Source organism: Diplotaxodon limnothrissa, linkage group LG12 (genome assembly GCF_057381915.1).
Source record: "Diplotaxodon limnothrissa isolate DT_005_m linkage group LG12, D_limnothrissa_male_GT1.1, whole genome shotgun sequence".
NCBI classification, from domain to species: domain Eukaryota; kingdom Metazoa; phylum Chordata; class Actinopteri; order Cichliformes; family Cichlidae; genus Diplotaxodon; species Diplotaxodon limnothrissa.
This window is the reverse complement of record NC_140607.1, coordinates 39521436-39546350: the sequence shown is the minus strand read 5'-3', so window position 1 is coordinate 39546350 and position 24915 is coordinate 39521436. Positions and strand designations below refer to the sequence as shown.

The following is a 24915-nucleotide window of genomic DNA, read 5'->3' as shown; positions in this document are numbered from 1 at the left end:
TCTGTTTCAAAGAACAATTCTAGAAAGATTAATGGCTTAAGCAGTGAGAGGCGAAAAACTAATAGTGATGGTGTAACATTCTGCATTCAAGTATAAGTTGTTCTAACTGCTAAGAGTTTTTGCCTGTCACATATATTTGATATTTGTATATGTAGCTGCCATCACCAGTGTGTGAATGTGTGTGAATGGGTGGATGACTGAATGTGTAAAGCGCTTTGGGGTCCTTAGGGACTAGTTAAAGCGCTGTACAAATACAGGCCATTTACCATTTATACCATGTAAAATCTGAAATTCAAAGATTTTCAAACTTGCCTTGTAATAGTGGCCTCACAGAGTCTCTGGAATCTACAGAAAAAAAATCGAAAAGGTGCCAGAAGCTGTGCGGGGCATTATGATGCCCGCTGTCAGTGGGCTGGGGGGAAGACTGCGGAGTGGTGAGGGCTGTTTAGAAAAAGTTAATTTTTTTAAGTGGATGGTAGTTACCAAATCAGATCTGAAAAAAAGGAAAAATAGGGCACAATGTCAATAAAGAAGGAAAACTAGATACAAAGACGGCTCATAGAAGCTGAACCGAGTCCTATGTGTGAAGGGACAGTAACTGCGTGTGTGTATGTAAGCATTTAAACACTGAAGATAATAAAATTAACAATATTTTGTCTAAGTCTGCCATTGTAGGAATTCATGGCACCGAGACAAAAACTTGGCGCACAGTGTGACGTCAAAATAGGCGCACACCTTTGACGCTGCGTTTTCTCCGTTTTCCTCGTCCACACGTAAATGCTAAAACTGAGTTTTCGAAAATATCCACCCTGGCAGGCGTCTTTAAAAATCTCAGTTTTCTGTTTTTTTTTTTGTTTGTTTTTTTTCTTTTCTGCCTGTCCCATTTGGTTCTTTAGCCATCAGAATTGTTGTCTGAAGACCAACAAGGATACCCAATGGATTTACTTTGCCAAATGGATCATCGTGGCATTGCCGTATTGGTCCATTTGGTCGATCTTTGTTTTTATTATTTATTATATTTTATTTTCAGATGTTACAGACGGGACAGACATGAGTGAGGGATAGGAAAGGGAGAAAGAAAGAGGAAGGAAAGGAAAAACAGAAGGGGAGAGGGACAGTGAGAGAGGGGGGGAGAAAAAAAATAAAAATCTCCTGGATCACCTGTTGAGAGAAGAATAGAAAACAAGCAAAAAAACAAAGCAACATACTAAACACAACACCATCGCATTAATCTAGCTAAGTGTAAACAGCAGTAAATACTAAATATTCAATGTTGTTGCGCTCGGGCCCCTTTGGAGGTGGGGTGCCCCCGGCCTCTCGGCCTGGGGCTCGGTCACTCAGGCACAGCTGGGGGCCGGCGGAGCTCACGGGCGCGTCACTGCAACTCCCCCTGACTTCTGCTCCGCGGCTGCTGGGCGAGCCCTCATCTGGGACTCTCCTCAGCTCTTACTGGAACAGTGGCGCGGCTGCCCCTCTGTTGGTCTTCCATGGTCTCTTGTGTTCTGGGGGCCTCTGGATGTCTGGAGTTTTGATCTCCTCCATACCCGCTTCACACCCTGGAGGACGGGGCTGTGGCCCCCCCACACTCCCTAGCAGATCATTACATGGAGAAACCTTTGGAATGCAAGCATGCTGATCCACACAGGTATGCACACATGGGTATTCACAGACGTGGACTAAAGCTTTCTTGGCTGCTGCCTCAAAGCACACTGTGCGCTGTCTATCTTGCGTGCTGCACAATATCGTTTATTATTTAGTAAATATTGATATCTATGACTAGCTAGTTTATTGTGATGGTGCTTTGTTTTCTCTATTATTATGTTGCTCTTTGTTGTTTGCTGTCTCCTCTGTTTGTTTTTTTTGTTAGTTTTTTTTTTTTTTCTCCATACAGGTGACCCAGGAGTTCTTTTTTTTCTCTCTCTTCCCCCCCCTTCTCACCGTCTCTTCTCCCCTTTGGTTTTCTTTCTTTCTCTCCCCCTCTTTCTCTCATTCATTCCCCCTGTCCTATTTATTAAAAAAAATAAAAAAAATAAAAAATAAATAAATGACAAAGGATGAACTGAAGCTCTGCCATCACGTAATGTCGCATACTGCTGTTTCTGATGTCATTTAAAAAAAAAAAAAAAAAAAAAAAAAAAAGAAGAAAAAAAAAAATGTTGTTGTGCAGCACGCAGGACAGATGTGCTTCGAAGTAGCAGCCAAGAAAGGTGTAATTTGGGTCTACGAGCAGTGAACACCCGTGTGCACACCTGTGTGGATCAGCATGCTTGCATTCCAAAGGTTTCTCCATGTAACGATCTGCTAGGGAGTGTGGGGGGGCCACAGCCCCGTCCTCCAGGGTGTGAAGCAGGTATGGAGGAGATCAAAACTCCAGACATCCAGAGGCCCCCAGAACACAAGAGACCAAGGAAGACTAACAGAGGGGCAGCTGCGCCACTGTCCCAGTAAGAGCTGAGGAGAGTCCCAGATGAGGGTTCACTCAGCAGCTGTGGAGCAGAAGCCAGGGGGAGTTGTAGTGACGCGCCCGTGAGCTCCGCCGGCAGCCAGCTGTGCCTGAGTGACCGAGCCCCAGGCCGAGAGGCCGGGGGCACCCCACCTCCGAAGTGGACCGAGCGAGCCCCAGGTTCCAGGCCCCGATAAGCGGCCGCCAAGGAGTGAGCCGGTGTGTACCTGGACGCCCACCCCCAGACACTGGGGTCATCAAATCTGTTTTCTGTTAACGAAAACGCAGTTTACGTGTGGACAAAAGGTGCAAACGCAAGGTAGGTGAGCGTGCAACGTAAAGTTTGAATTGAGTGCGAATCGAAGCGGGTGCTCTCCAATCATTAAAAGTAACAAAGTCATTGAACACATTTATACAGTTAACTTTACGTTTATCAATCATATATCACAGATTTACATTTTTTTGTAGTACTATGCTAAAAAGCAACCACAGAGCGAAAGTCTGGGTCAAGCGCCGAGGCGACGGCAAGAACAAAGGAACCCTCGAAGCGTTAAAGCTAGCTTTGTATAACGGAAAAGTATGAAACGAAAATGTTTTCTTTGTTGATAGACTTTGTTAGATAACGAATAGAACAAAAGTCATTCATTCTTACCTTATACTAATCGTGGTGCAGGCCAGTGCAGTGCATGAACTGATGCCTTCTCCGGTCAATTCCGCTGAGAGTAAATCTAATGTCCCGCTCTACTGTACAAGACAATGGTTACCTGGAGGGATGTACCACTGAGAGGGGTGCTGCGGAATAGTCCAAGTGATCGCTGCTTTAATTTCCCGGTCAACTATACATAAATTGCACGTCGACACGATTTTTTAAAGCTGGTGAACTAGACCAGAAATCATTGATAACAAAAGAACAATAAATCTACTGTCTCCGGTACTTTATACCCGCTCAGTTGCAATGCAATTTAACGCTCAACTATAGATCGATGGCTTTTTGATGGTGGCCGGCGCCGAATTATGGTCAACTATAAATAGACGTTTTCTCGACGTTGTTGTTGTCACCTGGTCGACTACAAATAGATCACATATCAATGACAAAAAAACAACAGTAAATCAACATCATTACAACGTCCCTATAGTAAGACCGTCGGTTTACCACAGTATTTCAATGTTGTTACAACATTGGCCTTTCAACCCTGACCATAACGACGGATCGGATGAAAAATCAACATCAATTCAATGTCGTCTTGCTATCTGGGTAGACAAAGACATGTTCGTGTTTTGGGGTTTGGGTCAGACCTGCTTTGATAGCTGACAGCAGCAGGAATAACTTTCTTATTTGTGAATAAAAAAATGAATTTATTACTAATGAAATATTCCACAATATTTCTGATAATATCAGATTTAAATTAATCAGTAAAAGATTTTTATTCTGTGTAATTTTGTCCCTCCCAGCAGCCCAGTTAGAGTACCAGTAATCTGGATTTGGTAATCCTTCACGCTGTAATGGAGGGACAGCGTCATGATCTGGCAGTCCTCGCTGCTCAACTTGCCCATTGTGTCCGTGTGTTGTTTTTTGTTTCGGCTCCTCTCCCGGTCCCCTATTTCCCTGTGTGTGTGTTGACATGTGTGTTTGTTTCCGGAAGTCCGGTTTCGAGCGTCATCTGACCGGGAAGTGTTCCCGTGCTGAAGTCAGCCTCACCTGCTGCTCACCAGCCCTCTCCTACTTAGCGGCGTGGCTGAGCTTCAGTCGACACTGGATCGTCGAGTGTGCTCGTCAGTACAGACGTGGATAGCTTTTGAAAACTTTGTGTGTGTTTGGATATCCTTGTTGACTTTCTCCACCAGGAATTGGGACCGGAGTTATGGAAGCGGAACCACAGATTGGGAGTAGCTGTTGTACAGTTCCCACCAAGGACATGAGCACTGTGTGGGATTTGGGAGAAATCGCCACGGGAACCACAGTAACTGTCACTGTAAATAAAGTCTGTTTGAGTCTGCTCATTACCTCAGACCTGACAGACAGGAGTGCATCACTAAATAATTTATTACGTGTCATTACTTGAAATTAAAATAGTAAATAATTTATTAAATTTTTAAAATGAAATGAATTATATTTACTTATTTACATAGTTTATAAATAATTTTCATTTTAATTAATGAAATTTAATTATTTTGTGCTGTATTTTTAAAAACTGAATTTTGGCACTCCCAGCCCTCCGTACATTACAGCCAGAACAATGAAAAAATTGTCCAAATTTGCATTTGAGTGTTTTGTGTATTTGCTGCATCTGCATCATTTTTTTTAATATTTATTCTTTAAAAACATAATGTTCAGTTTATTTCGATTAGAAAACATCACGTGTCCAATACCAGTATTGGACAGTAATTTATTCTCCAATAATTTAATTTAAAATAAAAACACTATTTATAAATCATTATTTCAAAATGAAATATTAGTCCATCACTAAATACTTCAAATCAAAAATGAATTTCACAAAAAAAGAATTAAACTCTCAATAAAACCCTCGATTCAAAAACCAGTTTTGAATTGCAAATTAAAAAACACATTTTCAAAATATTTTTTAAAACATGATTTAAAAAGAGAAATAAGTAAATGGATTCAAAAATCAAAGATTTATTTCCGACATGTAAAATGGCGATTCCACTCTGAAATCCCCCCACACACACACACATATTAATGAAATCCAGCAGCTGTTCTGTGCTGGTTTGTTATGAATGAGCTATTATTGTTGGAGTTACTGTATTAATCTTGAGAGGCTCGACAGTTTCTGTTTCACAACCTTTACACAGTAAAGAAGGGGCAGGTTGGGTGAGCTCTAAAAGCTTTTATTAATATCTTTAAAATGATAGCAGCACAAACATTTGACACACCGATTTTGTTGCATTGGAAGAAGGTGGGGAGGGGAAACTTCACTCAGGTCAATGAGCAAATTAGCCATGGAGCGATGTAAGGAGCTCAGTGATTGGTTGGACAGACAGCCAGCGTACTTTTTAAGGCTTCCTTTCCTTCCTTATTTCCTTTCCTTTCCCTCCACAGTGTGCTGGACTCCATGAATCCCCTGTATCTGCCAGCTGTAGTAAATCTGTCCAGTCTCATTGTACTTTCTGCTCCTCTTCCTCACTAACGGTGCCTGAATGATCATGTTTAACCAGCATCCCTGCGTTCTGCTCACCTTTCTCCCACCTCACCTCCTGAATCCTTTTAGATTCAGTCGGACTCTGAAACTCTGATTCCTCTTGAACTCTTTGGAGCTTGATTTGTTTCAGGGTTTGAACGCTGAGTCACTCTTTGTCCATCATGGGTCGATCTTCTCTTTGGTCTCTCCTGCTTTCTTCTTCATCGCTGTTCATTCTGGTCAGTTTCATTTCCTTTACGTGACACTGACCCACAGCACAGACGACATGAATATGTACAGGCTCCTGGGAAGTGTTCCAGTTTAACTTATTATCATTTAAAAACCAGTTTCTTCCTTTAATCAGGCTATTTGGAATATTTATTATATTTTACTCTGAACACGATTCAAAGTAAAAAGGTTCGCACATGTGTGACCTGCTGCTACCTGGAGCTGAATGTTTCCTACACATTAGAACAAATGAGCATCTTAAATGTTGAATTTGGATCAAACTGGAAGACAATTTATCAGCTGCTGATTTTAATGAGCGCTCTGATGCTACGTTTAGCTTGATTATGTACAGGAAGACTGTGGTGTGTCGGCTTCAGCAGCATCTTTGTTGTGGAAAAGTGTTCAAATCGGAGGTGTTTACAGCAGTTGTGTGGCTCTGCAGATCCAGCAGATGACAAATGAAAACCTGAGCAGAATTTGATTCTCTGCAAGTTTGAATATTTTTATGATGACTGAATGACATCGTGGGTAGATCCCAGCAGTCCTGTTTAGAGTTACAAACCCACTCATGTCTGATTCTGGAAGAAAGGAAGAAGTCTGACCGTCACATCAGGTGAGGGTTCATCAAACATCTGTGCCCAGTTACACCCCCCACTGTTCAAAGGAAGGTACAGTCGTCTTTCTAAGCACGTGAAATGCTTTTATTATGTGAGGTGTTTGTCCCGCAGGCTGGAAGAGCTCAGCGTCACCCAGCTGGATACTGCAGCACAAAGTGTGCAGAAATAATAACACGTATCAAAGCTGATGAATAATCTGGATCTCACTTTGTCCGTACAACAGGATTTACTGAGATTTCTGCTTTGCAACAAACCCATTAATACTACTACTACCACAGATCCTACTGATGTTATTAAAGTGTCCACACAGTGAGCTCAGGTTTCTGATAAATGAAGTCATGTATTGATCCTGCTCAGCTCACTTTATTCTGTTAACAAGCGTCACATGAAGCTTTGACACACGACACAGAGAGATTTCAGATGCTAAAGAGGCTTTATTGAAACAGACAATCATCAGAATAAAGTGATACAGAGCTAATCAAACAGATTGATTGGATCAATGATCGCTGGTGGAGTCAAAGCTCTGAGATCACAGTGATTGAAGATCATTACAGAAAGGAAAGAAAAACCATCACCAAACCATTTTAACAGAAACATCTTTCTGCTCAGTGAGCATGCTCAGCTCTGTTACCATAGTTACCCTCACTGATTAAAACACACATAAATGGGAACACCGTTGCCGCCCGCGTTTAGGCTCTCTTGGATGACGTTGACCCCGGCACTCCGGTACGGGTCCACAGCTCCTGGGATGTTGGTGATCACAGTGACGGCCTTGATGGGTTTGTCGCTGCCGCCTTTCTTGTACCACAGGTACACCTTGTTTCCTCCAGTCCCCTTGTTCAGGTCCTGGTTCACCAGCAGGTAGCCGTTTTGTTGATACTTTTCATAGTCGTCCTGGTTTGTGGAGACTTTCAGATCTCTGAAGGCATCCTTGAGGTAGGTGCTCAGGCGGTACCAGAGGAAGATGGTAGGCGTAGGACTACCTCTCTCATTTGTACCCCTGTTGGTGTTTTCATCCACTCGGATGTAGCCATTCTTGAAGTTATCCCCATCTCTACTGCAGTTAATAGTGGTCTTGATCTCAGAGATATAGGTTTGTGTCTCCCTCTTCACCCACATGTAGATCAGGTTTCCTCCAGCATTGCGGTTCAGGTCACAGGCCAGTCTCTCCCAGCTGTTTCCCAGTCTCTCTTTAAACTTCTGAGCTTCAGCATTTGCATCTTCAGTGGCATCAATGTCCACGATGGGAACATTCTCCACAGACTTGGAGTACCACAGGTAGATTTTGTCTCCACCTGCTCCCTCATTGAGGTTTTTATCGATCTTTGTATATTTTGCTTCGAACAGGCCATTGGCCATCTCTTGGCTGAATGAAAATTGAATGGTGGAGATTCCTGCGCCCATGCCTTTCATGTACCAAAGGTAGATGATGTTTCCTCCAGCTCCTTGGTTCAGATTAACAGGAATTTTACGGAAGCCTTGCTTACTGAAAGTCTCCTCCTCATCTTTATTCAAAGACACTTGGAGTTCAGTGATGTACTCGGGCATTTTGAGTTCCTGCATTAACAAAGTTAAAGGAAACACACAGAGACAAAAATGGAGAGAAATCAGCAATGGGCTTAAAAGACCAACTAATAACAATAATTCTGCAGTACATTTGTAATGGCATCATTAATAATAACTGCAGCACCTCTGTCAAACAAAAGTATTGTGAATTAAATGCTATTCTGGAAAACATGAGGATGACTGTTTCAATGAGAAAATGGTAATAAGAGGCTCAGCTGCAGGGCGGCATTTTACAGCAGAATGAAATAAAACAGATGCAGAGCGAGTGGTTGTAGACTTACGAGTGTGCAGAGACGCTGTGTGGCTGGATGAAGTCTTCTGGATGGCTGAACGCTGCTGATCTCTGACAGAAACTCCTGCCTTTATATTCACGACAGGAGCAGCAGGATTATGAAATCACTGGTGTGTTTTTAGTTGGAATTACACGTGCAAATAACGAACTCAACTGAATTACACAACAAACTGACCCACCCAGTTTCTCTGTTCCACAGAATCCACTGTGACTTCTTGAGTCAGGCCATTTTGGGTCACGATACAAGAGAAGATCGTTTATGTAACATCTTTAAAAACATCACTACACACAGTCATTAAAGACGTTTCAGTTTTTATTTGGCAATTAAATTCTTAGGCTCACAGCATCCTCAACGTTAAAGAAAAAACAACTAAATCGCACAAAACTACAGTAACATCTAGATAAAAATCAGACAAATATAAATAAAAAATATAAAAAAAAGAGTAAAATAAATAAATACAGTTTACTAAAAATACTTTAGCCGCTGCAGAGTCAGTGATATATACAGTGTGTAATATAAACTGTCCAATATTTCAGCAGGTGAGTATCCTGATGGCTTGTAAGTAGAAACTGTCCCTGAATCTGCTGCTGTGGGTGTGGACGCTCCTGTACCACATGAAGAGTGTGAGGCTGTGTTGCTGGGACCAGAGAGGATCCTCTGGGCCGTCCTCCTGCAGCGCTGCCTGTAGAGGTCCTGGATGGCTGACAGCTCGGACCTGGTGATACGCTGTGCTGATCTGACCACCCTCCATAGAGCGTTATAGCTGCCGTACCAGGTCGTGATACAGTCAGACAGAATAATGTCGATGGTGCATTAGTAGAAGTTGGTCAGTAAGAGAAGAATCAGGCAGATAAATGGATCATGTTACTGAGTGGCAGCTTCATGTTTCCATCTGTGCTGATTCACCTGACCTGCAGCATGGCTCAAAGCTCTTCTCGTGGCTGGTTTTCATTCTCAGATGATGCTACAGATGAACCTGCAGCCAGATTCATCCGTCTGATGGGATCTGTTTGTTCTAGCCGGCATGTTTCAGGATCCACTCACTACAGGGATGTTTCACATCTTTACTCTGGGTCTGAACATCGACTCTCTTTATTCTCAGGACGGTTTATTTCTGACCACATGCAGATTCATTCACCTCCTGATGTGAATCCTGTGGAATTACCTCTGTTGGGTCTGTGTTTCCACAAGCCCCGATAGTTTAGAGACTTATTCCTCATGAAGAACACAAGACATAACAGAACATCTCCAACTGTTTTTTTACTCGCTAACGAGGGAGAGGTTTGGTCAGAACCAGGCGGTGGAGCATAATGCTCATCATCTGTCTCTAGCCCAAATCCTTCAAAGAGCAGCTTCCTCGTAACCTTTTTATTGACGTGACAATTACAGTACACATCACAGCAAAAGCACCTCCCACCGTAAAACCCCCTTGGTTACAAAGACAAGGCACTATGTGTGTGTATGTGTAAGCACCTGTATGCATGTGAGAATGTGTGGTAAGCATAAAAATGACAACATTTAACAAGTCACTTTAACAACCTCTTTGATCACTGAGCAGATTTTCTGCTGTCTTTACCCCTGATGGTACTTTTTCCTGAACAAAGATGTAAACTGCATTCATTTAGTGGTCTGAGTGGCTTCTTTTAACCAGCGATCTGCTAATCCCTCACCCCGGATCAATGACAGCATTCAGTCTGAAAGTGGAACGTTTGTGCAAATCCACATAGTCGTCTCAGAGAGCTCTTGCATCCTTTCAATAATATGGTCAAAGATGAGGGAAGACTGTGTGTCACGTTTAATCTGTACCAGTTTGTTTGGCACAGTTGGGAACTTTATCACACCGATATCTCCTGCTCTAACTGTTCACTCGACTCAACAGTGAGAACTTTCCTTCCTTGTTAACAACATCCATCATATCAGAGCCAATATCACCCTTTCTTCTGGTCCCTTCCCGACAGCTGGGCTTCAGTACAATCCTGTCTCAGAGGTTTGCACACAACTCCTTGGACTTCAAGGTCTAGTTTGTGCTCTGACATGATGACTGAGCGTCCCTGTCCAAACCGTGTCCATTCAACTGAATTGAGCTCAGGTGGACTCCAGTCAGTGGTAGAAACATATTACAGATGATCAGGTGAAACAAAACGCACAGCTTTGAGTCTGATGGCAAAGGCAGCGAATGCTTACATATGTTATATTTCCATTTTTGAATTTTAATACAATTTTAATAGAATTTCATTTTTTCATTATGGGGTGTTGTTTGTAGGACTTTGAGGTGAAAATAAATTGAATCCATTTTGGAATAATCGGACATACTGAGCATGAAAGTGCAGAAGGGACAGATGGAGAAGCTAACAACCTGGCTACAAGCTAAGCTAGCTATTCACACAAGACAGTGACTGTGTGTGGACGAGTTTTCCCTCGTCAGCATTGTATCCTGAAGGTTATACACACACACAGATCCATGACACGTCCCACTGCCTTCACCTGTGAATGAGGATCAAACAGGCCTATGTCTTCTAGCAGAGGTCATTCAGGGGTCATTCAGTCAGAAGACAAAAACAAAAGAAGATTAAAAACAGTTCAATGAAACACAGGACCAAACCTCGATCAATAATCTGGATAAATACAATAGGAGAAGATATAGATCCAATAAATGGAAATAAATGGGCAGATATCTTTATTCCGGTAACCAAGTCCTGCGTCCAAGCTCAGTGTGAGGAGGGATTACGACAGCAGGTTTTCAGAGCTCAGGTCTTCTGGTAAAGACTCCAACAGCTGAAGGGCTAAAGCAGGAGACCCACCAGTGGTTCTGATGAGGAGGCAGGCAGAGAGAGCAGTCAGGAGGGTCTGACCTGAGCTTCATCAGCCTTCACGATGTAATGTAGGGAGCAGTGAGCCCATGAAGGACTTAAACGATAGTGGCACTGTTAGGCTACGTTCACACTGCAGGCGAAAGCGCATCAAATCTGATTTTTCTGACCCTCTGCGACCATCTATCCGATCATGGTGTGACAGTGTGAACGGCACAAATCCCATATTTTCAAATCCGATCTGAACCACTTTCGTATGTGGTCCTGAATCCGATACATATCTGATGTTTCAGAAAGCGACTGCTGTTTGATGGTCATGTCGCATTAAATCCGTCTTTTACGTCACTGACACAAGACAGACACCGATTATCAGCGCCGGAGAAGACATGGCGAACGCTTCCTGTCCGTCCAGTGTAGATGTTAGTGAAACTATTGGGAAGACAACGTGAACACTTTCTTTGTACTGTCTAATCTGCAGATTTTCAGAGAAATCTGCAGCTATCCTTTGAAGCTCCGCTCCTCTAAAACAGCAATGAGGATCATTATTAGGTTATTTACATTATTATGTAAATAACAAAATAACTTAAAGCACAAACGTAAAGTCCGAATTCTTTATATTAAGGGCCAAACAACACTGTTTGCTCTGGGTCTAAACAGAGCGCGTTGTGTGTGATGTCTTCTTTTGCACATGCGGCCGCTTTGAGCGTTCACACTAGAGCACGTTTGCTGTCGCATTTTATTTGTAGTGTGAACAAGCAGACAAAAAAATCGGATTTGATCAAAAAATCGGAATTGAGCATTAAGACCTGCAGCGTGAACGTAGCCTTAGAGTGGTTTCTGCTCTGCAGGGAGCTGCTTTCCTTTGCTTTGAGCTGCTTCCATCATATCCTGCTGAAATCTCTGCAGCCTGTCACTGAAAAGATGGTGACAGGTTAATCTGCACTGAGCCGCGATGATGTTGGACTCACAGAGTCCTACAAAGGAAAACAGGCTGTGAACACACTCGTGTTCAGACATGCACACACACCAAGTCCCAGAGAAGCTTATCATATCATCAACCCTCATTCATGCTGTTTCCTGTGAAATCAGCATCTGAACCTGTGGTTTGTACCAACGGAACAAACATAAAGCTGTCACTCATTAAACTGACTCACCTTTCTGCTTTAACTAATCTGTTCTTTCTGCCCACACACAGGTGCTCACAGCAGGTGTGTCAGCGGGAAACTTTCCCACTCACAGAGAACACAGTGGGCTCTATCAGAGTGAACGCTGAGCTCCACCATGGAGGATGTGGAGATACAGAAATTCTTTTATTGCTGCCACATAACCTGTATCATTATAATTAATAACATTCTTTACAGCATTATTCCATTTAATAATATTTCTCACAGTATTGATATTGCATTAAAGTTGTTTATTGAAGATGTTCATTTAAGGATCCTTTTATTATGTTAACTTTTATTACAGGTACGGCCAGAAGTATTTCATACACATTGCATAGTATTTGTCCTCATTCAGAGTTGTTGCTCAGTCTACAGAGGGTCTTAAGCTGTGAAGCGCGATGACTTCACAATCTATTGTGTTAAAGACTAGAGCATAGAAGGATAACTGCATACATGCTTACAATACACATATAATCTAGAAATGTGTCAGGCCTGAGGCCTTAACTCATTTAGCTTCTAACTGCATTTTAGTCTACTTGGTAACAGATGACTGGAGTCAACAACCAGCCCTCAGAGACCCTGAAGGCTTGAAGTTATTGCCTTGTTTTGAAGGTGTTATAGAAATGAGAAGTTCTATGTCTGTTTATAGCCATCTAAGATGTTCCATTTACTGTAACTAACGTCTTTAACCTATTTTTGCGCCATGGGGGGGGGGGGGGGGGGGGCGGATACCTCACTGCTTTAAAAGTGTTCTCAACATGTACTTTTGTCAGAAGACATATGCTGATGTTTTCTCTCCTGTGTGTTAATAAACTCATCGTTTGACTGCACTCTTCTGAGCCTCCGTGGTTTGTGTCACTGCTTTACATTGATTGATTTCGCAACAGTATTTGGTGGAGGATGCGGGCAGTGTAGAGCAATAGAGGTGTTGCTTTCTGTGGTGGTCGAGGCCAGAGGCCAGAGGAGACGGGTGGTCGAACGGGCAGACGTCTCGGTGATTTCTTGACTACTGTGGGCCCAACTAAAAAGGGTAAGGCACAAACCTCTTAAACGGAAATTGTGCTGTATTGGATCATAATTCTAAAATTGTACTCAATGAATTACTGGTTGATCTCTGTCTTGAGTTTTTGCCTGAGTTCAAATGAGACTGTGAAGTAGCGTTGCATTCAAGGTCGACTCGTAAAAGACAGTACTGAGCTAAAAGTAACTTGAGATGTCATTTTAAGGAAATAAGAGAGAAAGAGACCAATGTGTGTTTAAAGAATAAAAAAATATAAGAGTTGTTGGTCAGTTTATGGGTTTAATAAGTGTTATAGTCACGAAATTGAAGAATTTCCCCCTTAGTAAAGACGTTTACTAAGATTTTACTCAGGTGGCGCTGCTGAGATTTGTGGCCTCAGAAATAGCTAATGGTCAGAAGATCATTTTGAGAAAAACTTATTTGTGAGAAAAAGAGTAATACCAGACGCAGAGGTCCAAGGGGTTGACATATGATTTAAGACACTCAAGCCAGCTGTGAGTTTGAGTGTAACAGTAAATTGAGTTTGAAGGAAATCAAGGTTTACTGTGTTGAAGTAATTTTGATAATGATACTGCATGAGGTGTAGTAATTTCATTTTTATTTAGCTAGAGGGCATGCTTATTTCGGGGTCTTGCCAAATTGAAATTTCACTTATAGGGGATCTTCTTTACATGAACTGCATATGTCACGGTGAAATGCCAGAGACCCCGTATGGCTTCACAGTGTCTGCAGATATAAGTGAATTAGATTTAGAAAACTTTTTGTTCCGTTGCTCCATTATATTTGGTTTAACTCTGCCATTACCGGTCCCAAGCCCGGATGAGAAAGGAGGAGGGTTGGGCGTGGGGCTAGCAACCCCACCCTGTAAAAACTCCAATTGCTACGGAAACAGCAAGTGAATCTCATTATCGACTGAATCAGGGCGAAGATGATCGGCAACCCTTAATGACGGCAGTGGAGAAAAGCCCTCAGGTCGTCCACTGCCCGATGCGTCGACCAATTTTCGACCCAAAAGAAACTACTCGTTATGGAATATGGAATGTACGGACTCTGTACCAAACAGGTAAATTGGCCCAGCTTCTATATGAATTTGACTCGTACCGTATGGACATCTTGGGCATCTCAGAAATGCGATGGGCAGGAAGCGGGAAGATGGTTAGTGATGGAAAGATGGTGCTCTACTCTGGCCATGCCCAAGATCATGCACGCGGCGTGGGCTTCATCCTCTCGCGATGTGCAACAACATCATTGCTGGCCTGGAAGCCCATTTCAGACCGATCTGTAAAAAGTCGGTTCAGATTTTTATCCTTCAGATATAAAAATGTTTTTTCTTTGCAGCTGATTTTCTGTCACACATGTTTTTCCTGATGACTCTCAGGAGTCTCCAGCTTCACTCTGATAGACGTCACTGCGCTCTCTGTGGGAACATTCCCTCCAGTGTCAGCTGATCGGCTCTCTGCTGCTGCTGTTAGACAAACTCATCGGAGCGATTACTGCCCACTGCCAGGAGGACGAGTGGAAACAGGACTTCATGGTGACACGCTCACCTACCAGTTTGTGGCAGGAACTCAAGTGTCTGTTGATGAAAACAGATTCTGGAGGAAGAGAAGAATCAGGCAGATAAATGGATCATGTTACTGAGTGGCAGCTTCATGTTTCCATCTGTGCTGATTCACCTGACCTGCATGGCTCAAAGCTCTTCTCGTGGCTGGTTTTCATTCTCAGATGATGCTACAGATGAACCTGCAGCCAGATTCATCCGTCTGATGGGATCTGTTTGTTTTAGCCGGCATGTTTCAGGATCCACTCACTACAGGGATGTTTCACATCTTTACTCTGGGTCTGAACATCGACTCTCTCACAGGGAAGACTGTGTGTCACGTTTAATCTGTAGAGGTGGTAAGCATAAAAATGACAACATTTAACAATTCACTTTAACAACCTCTTTGATCACTGAGCAGATTTTCTGCTGTCTTTACCCCTGATGGTACTTTTTCCTGAACAGAGATGTAAACTGCATTCATTTAGTGGTCTGAGTGGCTTCTTTTAACCAGCGATCTGCTAATCCCTCACCCCAGATCAATGACAGCATTCAGTCTGAAAGTGGAACGTTTGTGCAAATCCACATAGTCGTCTCAGAGAGCTCTTGCATCCTTTCAATAATATGGTCAAAGATGAGGGAAGACTGTGTGTCACGTTTAATCTGTACCAGTTTGTTTGGCACAGTTGGGAACTTTATCACACCGATATCTCCTGCTCTAACTGTTCACTCGACTCAACAGTGAGAACTTTCCTTCCTTGTTAACAACATCCATCATATCAGAGCCAATATCACCCTTTCTTCTGGTCCCTTCCCGACAGCTGGGCTTCAGTACAATCCTGTCTCAGAGGTTTGCACACAACTCCTTGGACTTCAAGGTCTAGTTTGTGCTCTGACATGATGACTGAGCGTCCCTGTCCAAACCGTGTCCATTCAACTGAATTGAGCTCAGGTGGACTCCAGTCAGTGGTAGAAACATATTACAGATGATCAGGTGAAACAAAACGCACAGCTTTGAGTCTGATGGCAAAGGCAGCGAATGCTTACATATGTTATATTTCCATTTTTGAATTTTAATACAATTTTAATAGAATTTCATTTTTTCATTATGGGGTGTTGTTTGTAGGACTTTGAGGCGGAAATAAATTGAATCCATTTTGGAATAATCGGACATACTGAGCATGAAAGTGCAGAAGGGACAGATGGAGAAGCTAACAACCTGGCTACAAGCTAAGCTAGCTATTCACACAAGACAGTGACTGTGTGTGGACGAGTTTTCCCTCGTCAGCATTGTATCCTGAAGGTTATACACACACACAGATCCATGACACGTCCCACTGCCTTCACCTGTGAATGAGGATCAAACAGGCCTATGTCTTCTAGCAGAGGTCATTCAGGGGTCATTCAGTCAGAAGACAAAAACAAAAGAAGATTAAAAACAGTTCAATGAAACACAGGACCAAACCTCGATCAATAATCTGGATAAATACAATAGGAGAAGATATAGATCCAATAAATTGAAATAAATGGGCAGATATCTTTATTCCGGTAACCAAGTCCTGCGTCCAAGCTCAGTGTGAGGAGGGATTACGACAGCAGGTTTTCAGAGCTCAGGTCTTCTGGTAAAGACTCCAACAGCTGAAGGGCTAAAGCAGGAGACCCACCAGTGGTTCTGATGAGGAGGCAGGCAGAGAGAGCAGTCAGGAGGGTCTGACCTGAGCTTCATCAGCCTTCACGATGTAATGTAGGGAGCAGTGAGCCCATGAAGGACTTAAACGATAGTGGCACTGTTAGGCTACGTTCACACTGCAGGCGAAAGCGCATCAAATCTGATTTTTCTGACCCTCTGCGACCATCTATCCGATCATGGTGTGACAGTGTGAACGGCACAAATCCCATATTTTCAAATCCGATCTGAACCACTTTCGTATGTGGTCCTGAATCCGATACATATCTGATGTTTCAGAAAGCGACTGCTGTTTGATGGTCATGTCGCATTAAATCCGTCTTTTACGTCACTGACACAAGACAGACACCGATTATCAGCGCCGGAGAAGACATGGCGAACGCTTCCTGTCCGTCCAGTGTAGATGTTAGTGAAACTATTGGGAAGACAACGTGAACACTTTCTTTGTACTGTCTAATCTGCAGATTTTCAGAGAAATCTGCAGCTATCCTTTGAAGCTCCGCTCCTCTAAAACAGCAATGAGGATCATTATTAGGTTATTTACATTATTATGTAAATAACAAAATAACTTAAAGCACAAACGTAAAGTCCGAATTCTTTATATTAAGGGCCAAACAACACTGTTTGCTCTGGGTCTAAACAGAGCGCGTTGTGTGTGATGTCTTCTTTTGCGCATGCGGCCGCTTTGAGCGTTCACACTAGAGCACGTTTGCTGTCGCATTTTATTTGTAGTGTGAACAAGCAGACAAAAAAATCGGATTTGATCAAAAAATCGGAATTGAGCATTAAGACCTGCAGTGTGAACGTAGCCTTAGAGTGGTTTCTGCTCTGCAGGGAGCTGCTTTCCTTTGCTTTGAGCTGCTTCCATCATATCCTGCTGAAATCTCTGCAGCCTGTCACTGAAAAGATGGTGACAGGTTAATCTGCACTGAGCCGCGATGATGTTGGACTCACAGAGTCCTACAAAGGAAAACAGGCTGTGAACACACTCGTGTTCAGACATGCACACACACCAAGTCCCAGAGAAGCTTATCATATCATCAACCCTCATTCATGCTGTTTCCTGTGAAATCAGCATCTGAACCTGTGGTTTGTACCAACGGAACAAACATAAAGCTGTCACTCATTAAACTGACTCACCTTTCTGCTTTAACTAATCTGTTCTTTCTGCCCACACACAGGTGCTCACAGCAGGTGTGTCAGCGGGAAACTTTCCCACTCACAGAGAACACAGTGGGCTCTATCAGAGTGAACGCTGAGCTCCACCATGGAGGATGTGGAGATACAGAAATTCTTTTATTGCTGCCACATAACCTGTATCATTATAATTAATAACATTCTTTACAGCATTATTCCATTTAATAATATTTCTCACAGTATTGATATTGCATTAAAGTTGTTTATTGAAGATGTTCATTTAAGGATCCTTTTATTATGTTAACTTTTATTACAGGTACGGCCAGAAGTATTTCATACACATTGCATAGTATTTGTCCTCATTCAGAGTTGTTGCTCAGTCTACAGAGGGTCTTAAGCTGTGAAGCGCGATGACTTCACAATCTATTGTGTTAAAGACTAGAGCATAGAAGGATAACTGCATACATGCTTACAATACACATATAATCTAGAAATGTGTCAGGCCTGAGGCCTTAACTCATTTAGCTTCTAACTGCATTTTAGTCTACTTGGTAACAGATGACTGGAGTCAACAACCAGCCCTCAGAGACCCTGAAGGCTTGAAGTTATTGCCTTGTTTTGAAGGTGTTATAGAAATGAGAAGTTCTATGTCTGTTTATAGCTGTTTATAGCCATCTAAGATGTTCCATTTACTGTAACTAACGTCTTTAACCTATTTTTGCGCCATGCTTTAAAAGTGTTCTCAACATGTACTTTTGTCAGAAGACATATGCTGATGTTTTCTCTCCTGTGTGTTAATAAACTCATCGTTTGACTGCACTCTTCTGAGCCTCCGTGGTTTGTGTCACTGCTTTACATTGATTGATTTCGCAACAGTATTTGGTGGAGGATGCGGGCAGTGTAGAGCAATAGAGGTGTTGCTTTCTGTGGTGGTCGAGGCCAGAGGCCAGAGGAGACGGGTGGTCGAACGGGCAGACGTCTCGGTGATTTCTTGACTACTGTGGGCCCAACTAAAAAGGGTAAGGCACAAACCTCTTAAACGGAAATTGTGCTGTATTGGATCATAATTCTAAAATTGTACTCAATGAATTACTGGTTGATCTCTGTCTTGAGTTTTTGCCTGAGTTCAAATGAGACTGTGAAGTAGCGTTGCATTCAAGGTCGACTCGTAAAAGACAGTACTGAGCTAAAAGTAACTTGAGATGTCATTTTAAGGAAATAAGAGAGAAAGAGACCAATGTGTGTTTAAAGAATAAAAAAATATAAGAGTTGTTGGTCAGTTTATGGGTTTAATAAGTGTTATAGTCACGAAATTGAAGAATTTCCCCCTTAGTAAAGACGTTTACTAAGATTTTACTCAGGTGGCGCTGCTGAGATTTGTGGCCTCAGAAATAGCTAATGGTCAGAAGATCATTTTGAGAAAAACTTATTTGTGAGAAAAAGAGTAATACCAGACGCAGAGGTCCAAGGGGTTGACATATGATTTAAGACACTCAAGCCAGCTGTGAGTTTGAGTGTAACAGTAAATTGAGTTTGAAGGAAATCAAGGTTTACTGTGTTGAAGTAATTTTGATAATGATACTGCATGAGGTGTAGTAATTTCATTTTTATTTAGCTAGAGGGCATGCTTATTTCGGGGTCTTGCCAAATTGAAATTTCACTTATAGGGGATCTTCTTTACATGAACTGCATATGTCACGGTGAAATGCCAGAGACCCCGTATGGCTTCACAGTGTCTGCAGATATAAGTGAATTAGATTTAGAAAACTTTTTGTTCCGTTGCTCCATTATATTTGGTTTAACTCTGCCATTACCGGTCCCAAGCCCGGATGAGAAAGGAGGAGGGTTGGGCGTGGGGCTAGCAACCCCACCCTGTAAAAACTCCAATTGCTACGGAAACAGCAAGTGAATCTCATTATCGACTGAATCAGGGCGAAGATGATCGGCAACCCTTAATGACGGCAGTGGAGAAAAGCCCTCGGGTCGTCCACTGCCCGATGCGTCGACCAATTTTCGACCCAAAAGAAACTACTCGTTATGGAATATGGAATGTACGGACTCTGTACCAAACAGGTAAATTGGCCCAGCTTCTATATGAATTTGACTCGTACCGTATGGACATCTTGGGCATCTCAGAAATGCGATGGGCAGGAAGCGGGAAGATGGTTAGTGATGGAAAGATGGTGCTCTACTCTGGCCATGCCCAAGATCATGCACGCGGCGTGGGCTTCATCCTCTCGCGATGTGCAACAACATCATTGCTGGCCTGGAAGCCCATTTCACATGCCTAATCTTGGCTCGTTTCCAATCTAGGCATGTGAAAGTCACAATTCTTCAAGTATACGCTCCAACAGAAGAGGCTGATGATACTGACAAGGATGGTTTCTATGCGATGCTCCAGGATGCCATTAACAACTCCCCACGTCATGATTGGCTGATCGTGGGCGGAGATTTCAACGCGCAAATAAGCAGTAACCGGGATGGCCTGGAATCGACTATCGGCCCGTATGGAATCGCAACAATGACAAATGAAAACGGTGGGCGGCTGATCTCGTTCTGTGAGGCAAACCGGCCGACCATCAAGAACACCTTCTTCGGCCACAAGCGGATACACAAGGTGACGTAGAAGCCCCCCGGTGGCGGATGTACAAGATCGACTACATCTGCATTTCATCGCGCTGGGCATCCACCATTAGCGATGTTAGAGTGTGGCATGGAGCCGACATTGACTCTGATCACTACCTGCTAATTGCCAAATGTAAACTTCACCTGAAGCGCCTCCAACCACGACTGCAGCGGCCAAGTCCTTTTAGCATTCAACGCCTAAAAGACGCAAATACGGCAGCGGAATTTCAACTCGAATTGAGAAACCGCTTCCAGCTCCTTGCTGCGGAAGGAATTAACAACGAAAATCCAGATACACTCTGGGATGAGCTAAAAGAGGCTGTGGTCGGTGCAGCAGAATCGAAGATTGGTCGCCGACGGGGCGGCTTTAAGGAGCGCTGGATCTCCGACCGTTCATGGAAACTTATAGATCAACGTCGCTTGGCAAAGTCAGTTCGGGACCAGGTGGCCTTTGACCCACATGCTTCTGCAGACCAGCGTGAGAGGGCCATGGCCACCTACCAAGACCTTGCCCGACAGGTCAAACGCAGCTGCCGGCGTGACAAGCGTGAATGGATCGAAGCTAAAGGCATCAAAGCCCAAGAAGCAGCCGATCGGAACGATACCCGAACCTTATATCACATTGTACGAGATCAAACTGGGGCTCGTGGTGGCCGCGGTGTTCCAATCCAAGACAAAAATGGACGTGTCCTCCTTACTGCAGCTGAACAAGACCAACGATGGGTCGAACACTTCCGCGATACTCTGAACCAACCTGCCACCCCAACGGTTCGAGGCCGAAGACCTGGCAACTTCCATGGATCTTCTTCCTGTCGATATTGGACAAATCACCATCACTGAAGTCAAGACAGCGATCCGACTCCTCGAGAGTGGAAAGGCCGCAGGCCTGGACGAAATCCTCGCCGAAATGCTGAAGCATGGCGGACCCCATCTTGAAGCCGCCCTTACAAGACTCCTAAACGCCTGCTGGTCAACATCACATGTACCCGATGATTGGACAAAAGCCACCATCATCAAACTTCCAAAAAAAGGTGATTTGGGTGACTGTAGCAACTGGCGGGGCATCACGTTGCTGTCGGTACCCGGGAAAGTGTTTTGCCTCACTCTTCTGAATCGGTTACGACACGCAGTGAACGAACGATTGCGAGAAGAGCAGGCTGGGTTTCGGAGTGGCCGGTCATGCGTCGAGCAAATCTTCACCCTCCGCATGATCATTGAACAAACATTGGAATACCAAAGGAAGATTTCTATTAATTTTATTGACTTCGAGAAGGCTTTTGACAGCATCCACCGGTCGACTCTATGGGCAATCCTACGCCACTATGGAGTCCCTCAGCAGTTTGTAGATGCCTTTCGTTGTCTCTACTCCAACTCCCGTTGCTGCGTCCGGACGGAGGGCAGCTGCACAGATTTCTTCAAGATTAATACTGGCGTCCGACAAGGATGCGTGCTATCCCCTTTCCTCTTCCTGTTGGTAATTGACTTCATCATGCGACGATCAGTTGATCAAGCTGGCATCGGTGTGCCCTGGCATGAAGCGCGTAATCTCAATGACTTGGACTTCGCAGATGACATCGCCCTGCTGGGCTCGACTCAGGAAGACCTCCAAAAGTTGACCGCGGTTTTACGGTAGGATTAACGTAGCTATGTCTGTTTTAGTCTAAGTGCCTTTTGTGTAGATGAACTGCTGGACTTCCAGACCAGCAGGTTTAGGGAAGGTCTGTTTGATGTGGGGAAAATTCCTCCCCTTTGTATGGCTTCACTGTGTTATTTAGGGTGAACCATCTAGGGTGTGGGGGAAACTACCCTCTTTATGACCAAGGATGTTCCTCCTGTGCTTTTATGTTATATGACCCTTTGATCAGCAGGATCACACACACACGCGCGCACACACACACACGTACACCTCCACATTCCAATGTAAGGAACAAACGCTCACTGAAGCATATAAATAAAGACTAGGGCAGTCCTCAGTGCGAGTCTCAGTTCTGGAGGCCGCCCTTGCTAGCAAGAAGTTCTATGTGCTTCTCTTCTCTGAGTCTCTACTGAAGAAGTGTTTTAGAGTATATCTCTTAACACTCTGATTGGGTTAGACCATGATAGGGGCATAATGTGTGTCTGTTGTTGATCACACGGAGACTTTCAGAGTTGCGGAGACTTGAAACAATGATCCAAGTACAGAGTCCTGAGGGACCCCATGCCCCACTGCACAGGTCTCGGAGAGATCATTATTAAAACTAACAGTCTGAGACCTCCCAGACAGGTAGGATCTCAGCCATAATAAAACATTTCCTGTAACTCCAATAAAATGTTCAAGCCTATCAATTCAATTCAATTCAATTCAATTTTATTTATATAGCGCCAAATCACAACAAAAGTCGCTTCAAGGCGCTTCATAGATACAGAGAAAAACCCAACAATCATATGACCCCCTATGAGCAAGCACCAATAAAATACAGTGACCCACAGTGTCAAACGCAGCACTTAGCAGTAATAAAACTGAAGTGCGATCATTGTCTGCATTTGCAGAACCAGGCTCAGGGAGGGGCGGGGCCATCTGCTGTGATTGGTTGGGAGAAGGAAGACAGGATGAAGACATGCTGTGGAAGAGAGACAGAGGTTAATAACAGATATGATTCAGTGCAGAGAGGTCTGTTAATACATAGTGAGTGAGAAAGGTGACTGGAAAGGAAACACCCAGTGCATCATGGGAATCCCCGGCAGCCTATGTCTATTGCAGCATAACTAAGGGAGGATTCAGGGTCACCTGGTCCAGCCCTAACTATATGCTTTAGCAAAAAGGAAAGTTTGAAGCCTAATCTTAAAAGTAGAGATAGTGTCTGTCTCCTGAATCCAAACTGGAAGCTGGTTCCACAGAAGAGGGGCCTGAAAACTGAAGGCTCTGCCTCCCATTCTACTTTTAAATACTCTAGGAACAACAAGTAGGCCTGCAGAGCGAGAGCGAAGTGCTCTAATAGGGTGATATGGTACTACAAGGTCATTAGGATAAGATGGGGCCTGATTATTTAAGACCTTGTATGTGAGGAGCAGGATTTTGAATTCTGGATTTAACAGGAAGCCAAACAGGAGAAATCTGCTCTCTCTTTCTAGTCCCTGTCAGGACTCTTGCTGCAGCATTTTGGATTAGCTGAAGGCTTTTCAGGGAGTTTTTAGGACTTCCTGATAATAATGAATTACAGTCGTCCAGCCTGGAAGTAATAAATGCATGAACTAGTTTTTCAGCTTCACTCTGAGACAGGATATTTCTAATTTTAGAGATGTTGCACAAATGGAAGAAAGCAGTCTTACATATTTGTTTAATATGTGCATTGAAGGACATGTCCTGGTCAAAAATGACTCCAAGGTTCCTCACAGCGTTACTGGAGGCCAAGGTAATGCCATCCAGAGTAAGAATCTGCTTAGATACCATATTTCTAAGATTTTCAGGGCCGAGTACAATAACCAAGTTTCAAGTTTTATTGTCATAAACAGTGTAGCCACATTTATCCATAATGAAATTCTTTGGCTCGTGCTCCTCAGCTTTACATGAGCATATAGAGAGTGTGCAGTTATATTGAGAAGAAAATAACAGAAAATAGCAGTGGTAGTAATAAAATAATAATAATAAGAATAATAATAATAATAATAATAACAATAAAAAGAAGAAGTATTAAATATTAGAGAATTTAGTTGGTATTTACAAGTTTGTGCAAGAGTATCTCAGGTTGTACAAAGTTGTGCGATGAGCATTTAAGTAGCATTTGTTGAAGTGACAGTGTACAGTGTGTAGTGGTGTGTATGGGATGTCAGCAGTTCAAAGGTCTGATGGTTTGTGGGTAAAAACTGTCTCTGTGTCTGGTAGTGCGGGTCTGGATGCTCCTGAACCGCCTGCCGGACGGCAGGAGTGTGAAAAGTCTGTGGCCGGGGTCAGAGAGGATCCGCTGTGTCTTCCTCATGCAGTGCTGTCTGCAGAGATCCTGCATGGCTGCCAGTTCAGTCCTGGTGATGCGCTGATCTCACCACCCTCTGCAGAGCTTTGCAGTCCAGAGCATTACAGCTGCTGTACCAGGTGGTGATGCAGCCAGTCAGAATACTCTCAATGGGGCATCGATAGAAGTTTGTAAGTATTCTGAGGTTCATGCTGAATCTTCTCAGGCGCTGCAGGAGGAAGAGCTGCTATCTTGCTGCTTTTGTGATCACACCAACATGGTGTGACCAGCTCAGATCCTCGCTGATGTTGATGCCCAGGAATCTGAAGCAGCTGACTCTCTCCACCTCTGCTCCTTCGATGTGGATGGGGGTGTGGCCTCCTCTCTGCAGTCTCCTGTAATCCACACAGAGCTCCTTGGTTTTGCTGACGTTAAGCAGCAGGTTGTTGTTGCGGCACCATGAGGTCAGGGCTCTCACCTCTGCCCTGTATGCCATCTCATCTCCATCAGAAATGCAGCCGATGATGGTGGTGTTGTCTGCAAATTTGATGATGGTGTTGGAGCTGTGTGTTGCTGTACAGTCGTGGGTGAACAGGGTGTAAGCAGGGGGCTGAGCACACATCCCTGGGGGGCACCTGTGCTGAGTGTGAGTGTGGATGAGGTGATGTCTGTCAGGAAGTCCAGGATCCAGCTGCACAGGGAGGAACTAAAGTTCAGGT

The 24915-nt window shown here is 43.6% G+C and overlaps 1 protein-coding gene and 1 pseudogene across 1 annotated transcript; one reads left to right on the top strand and one right to left on the bottom strand.

Annotated features, from left to right (window-relative positions):
* Positions 1 to 7067: 7067 nt before the first annotated feature.
* On the bottom strand, positions 7068 to 8324 carry LOC146622118 (uncharacterized). The gene is made up of 2 exons (XM_085366951.1): positions 8273 to 8324; positions 7068 to 7982 (listed from the first exon to the last, which is right to left on the bottom strand). The coding sequence occupies exon 2, from the start codon at positions 7971 to 7973 to the stop codon at positions 7068 to 7070; it is 906 nt and encodes a 301-aa protein (XP_085223077.1). The 5' UTR covers positions 7974 to 7982; positions 8273 to 8324.
* Positions 8325 to 14223: 5899 nt separating this feature from the next.
* LOC146622117 (uncharacterized) lies at positions 14224 to 24343 on the top strand (annotated as a pseudogene).
* The last annotated feature ends 572 nt before the right edge of the window (positions 24344 to 24915 follow it).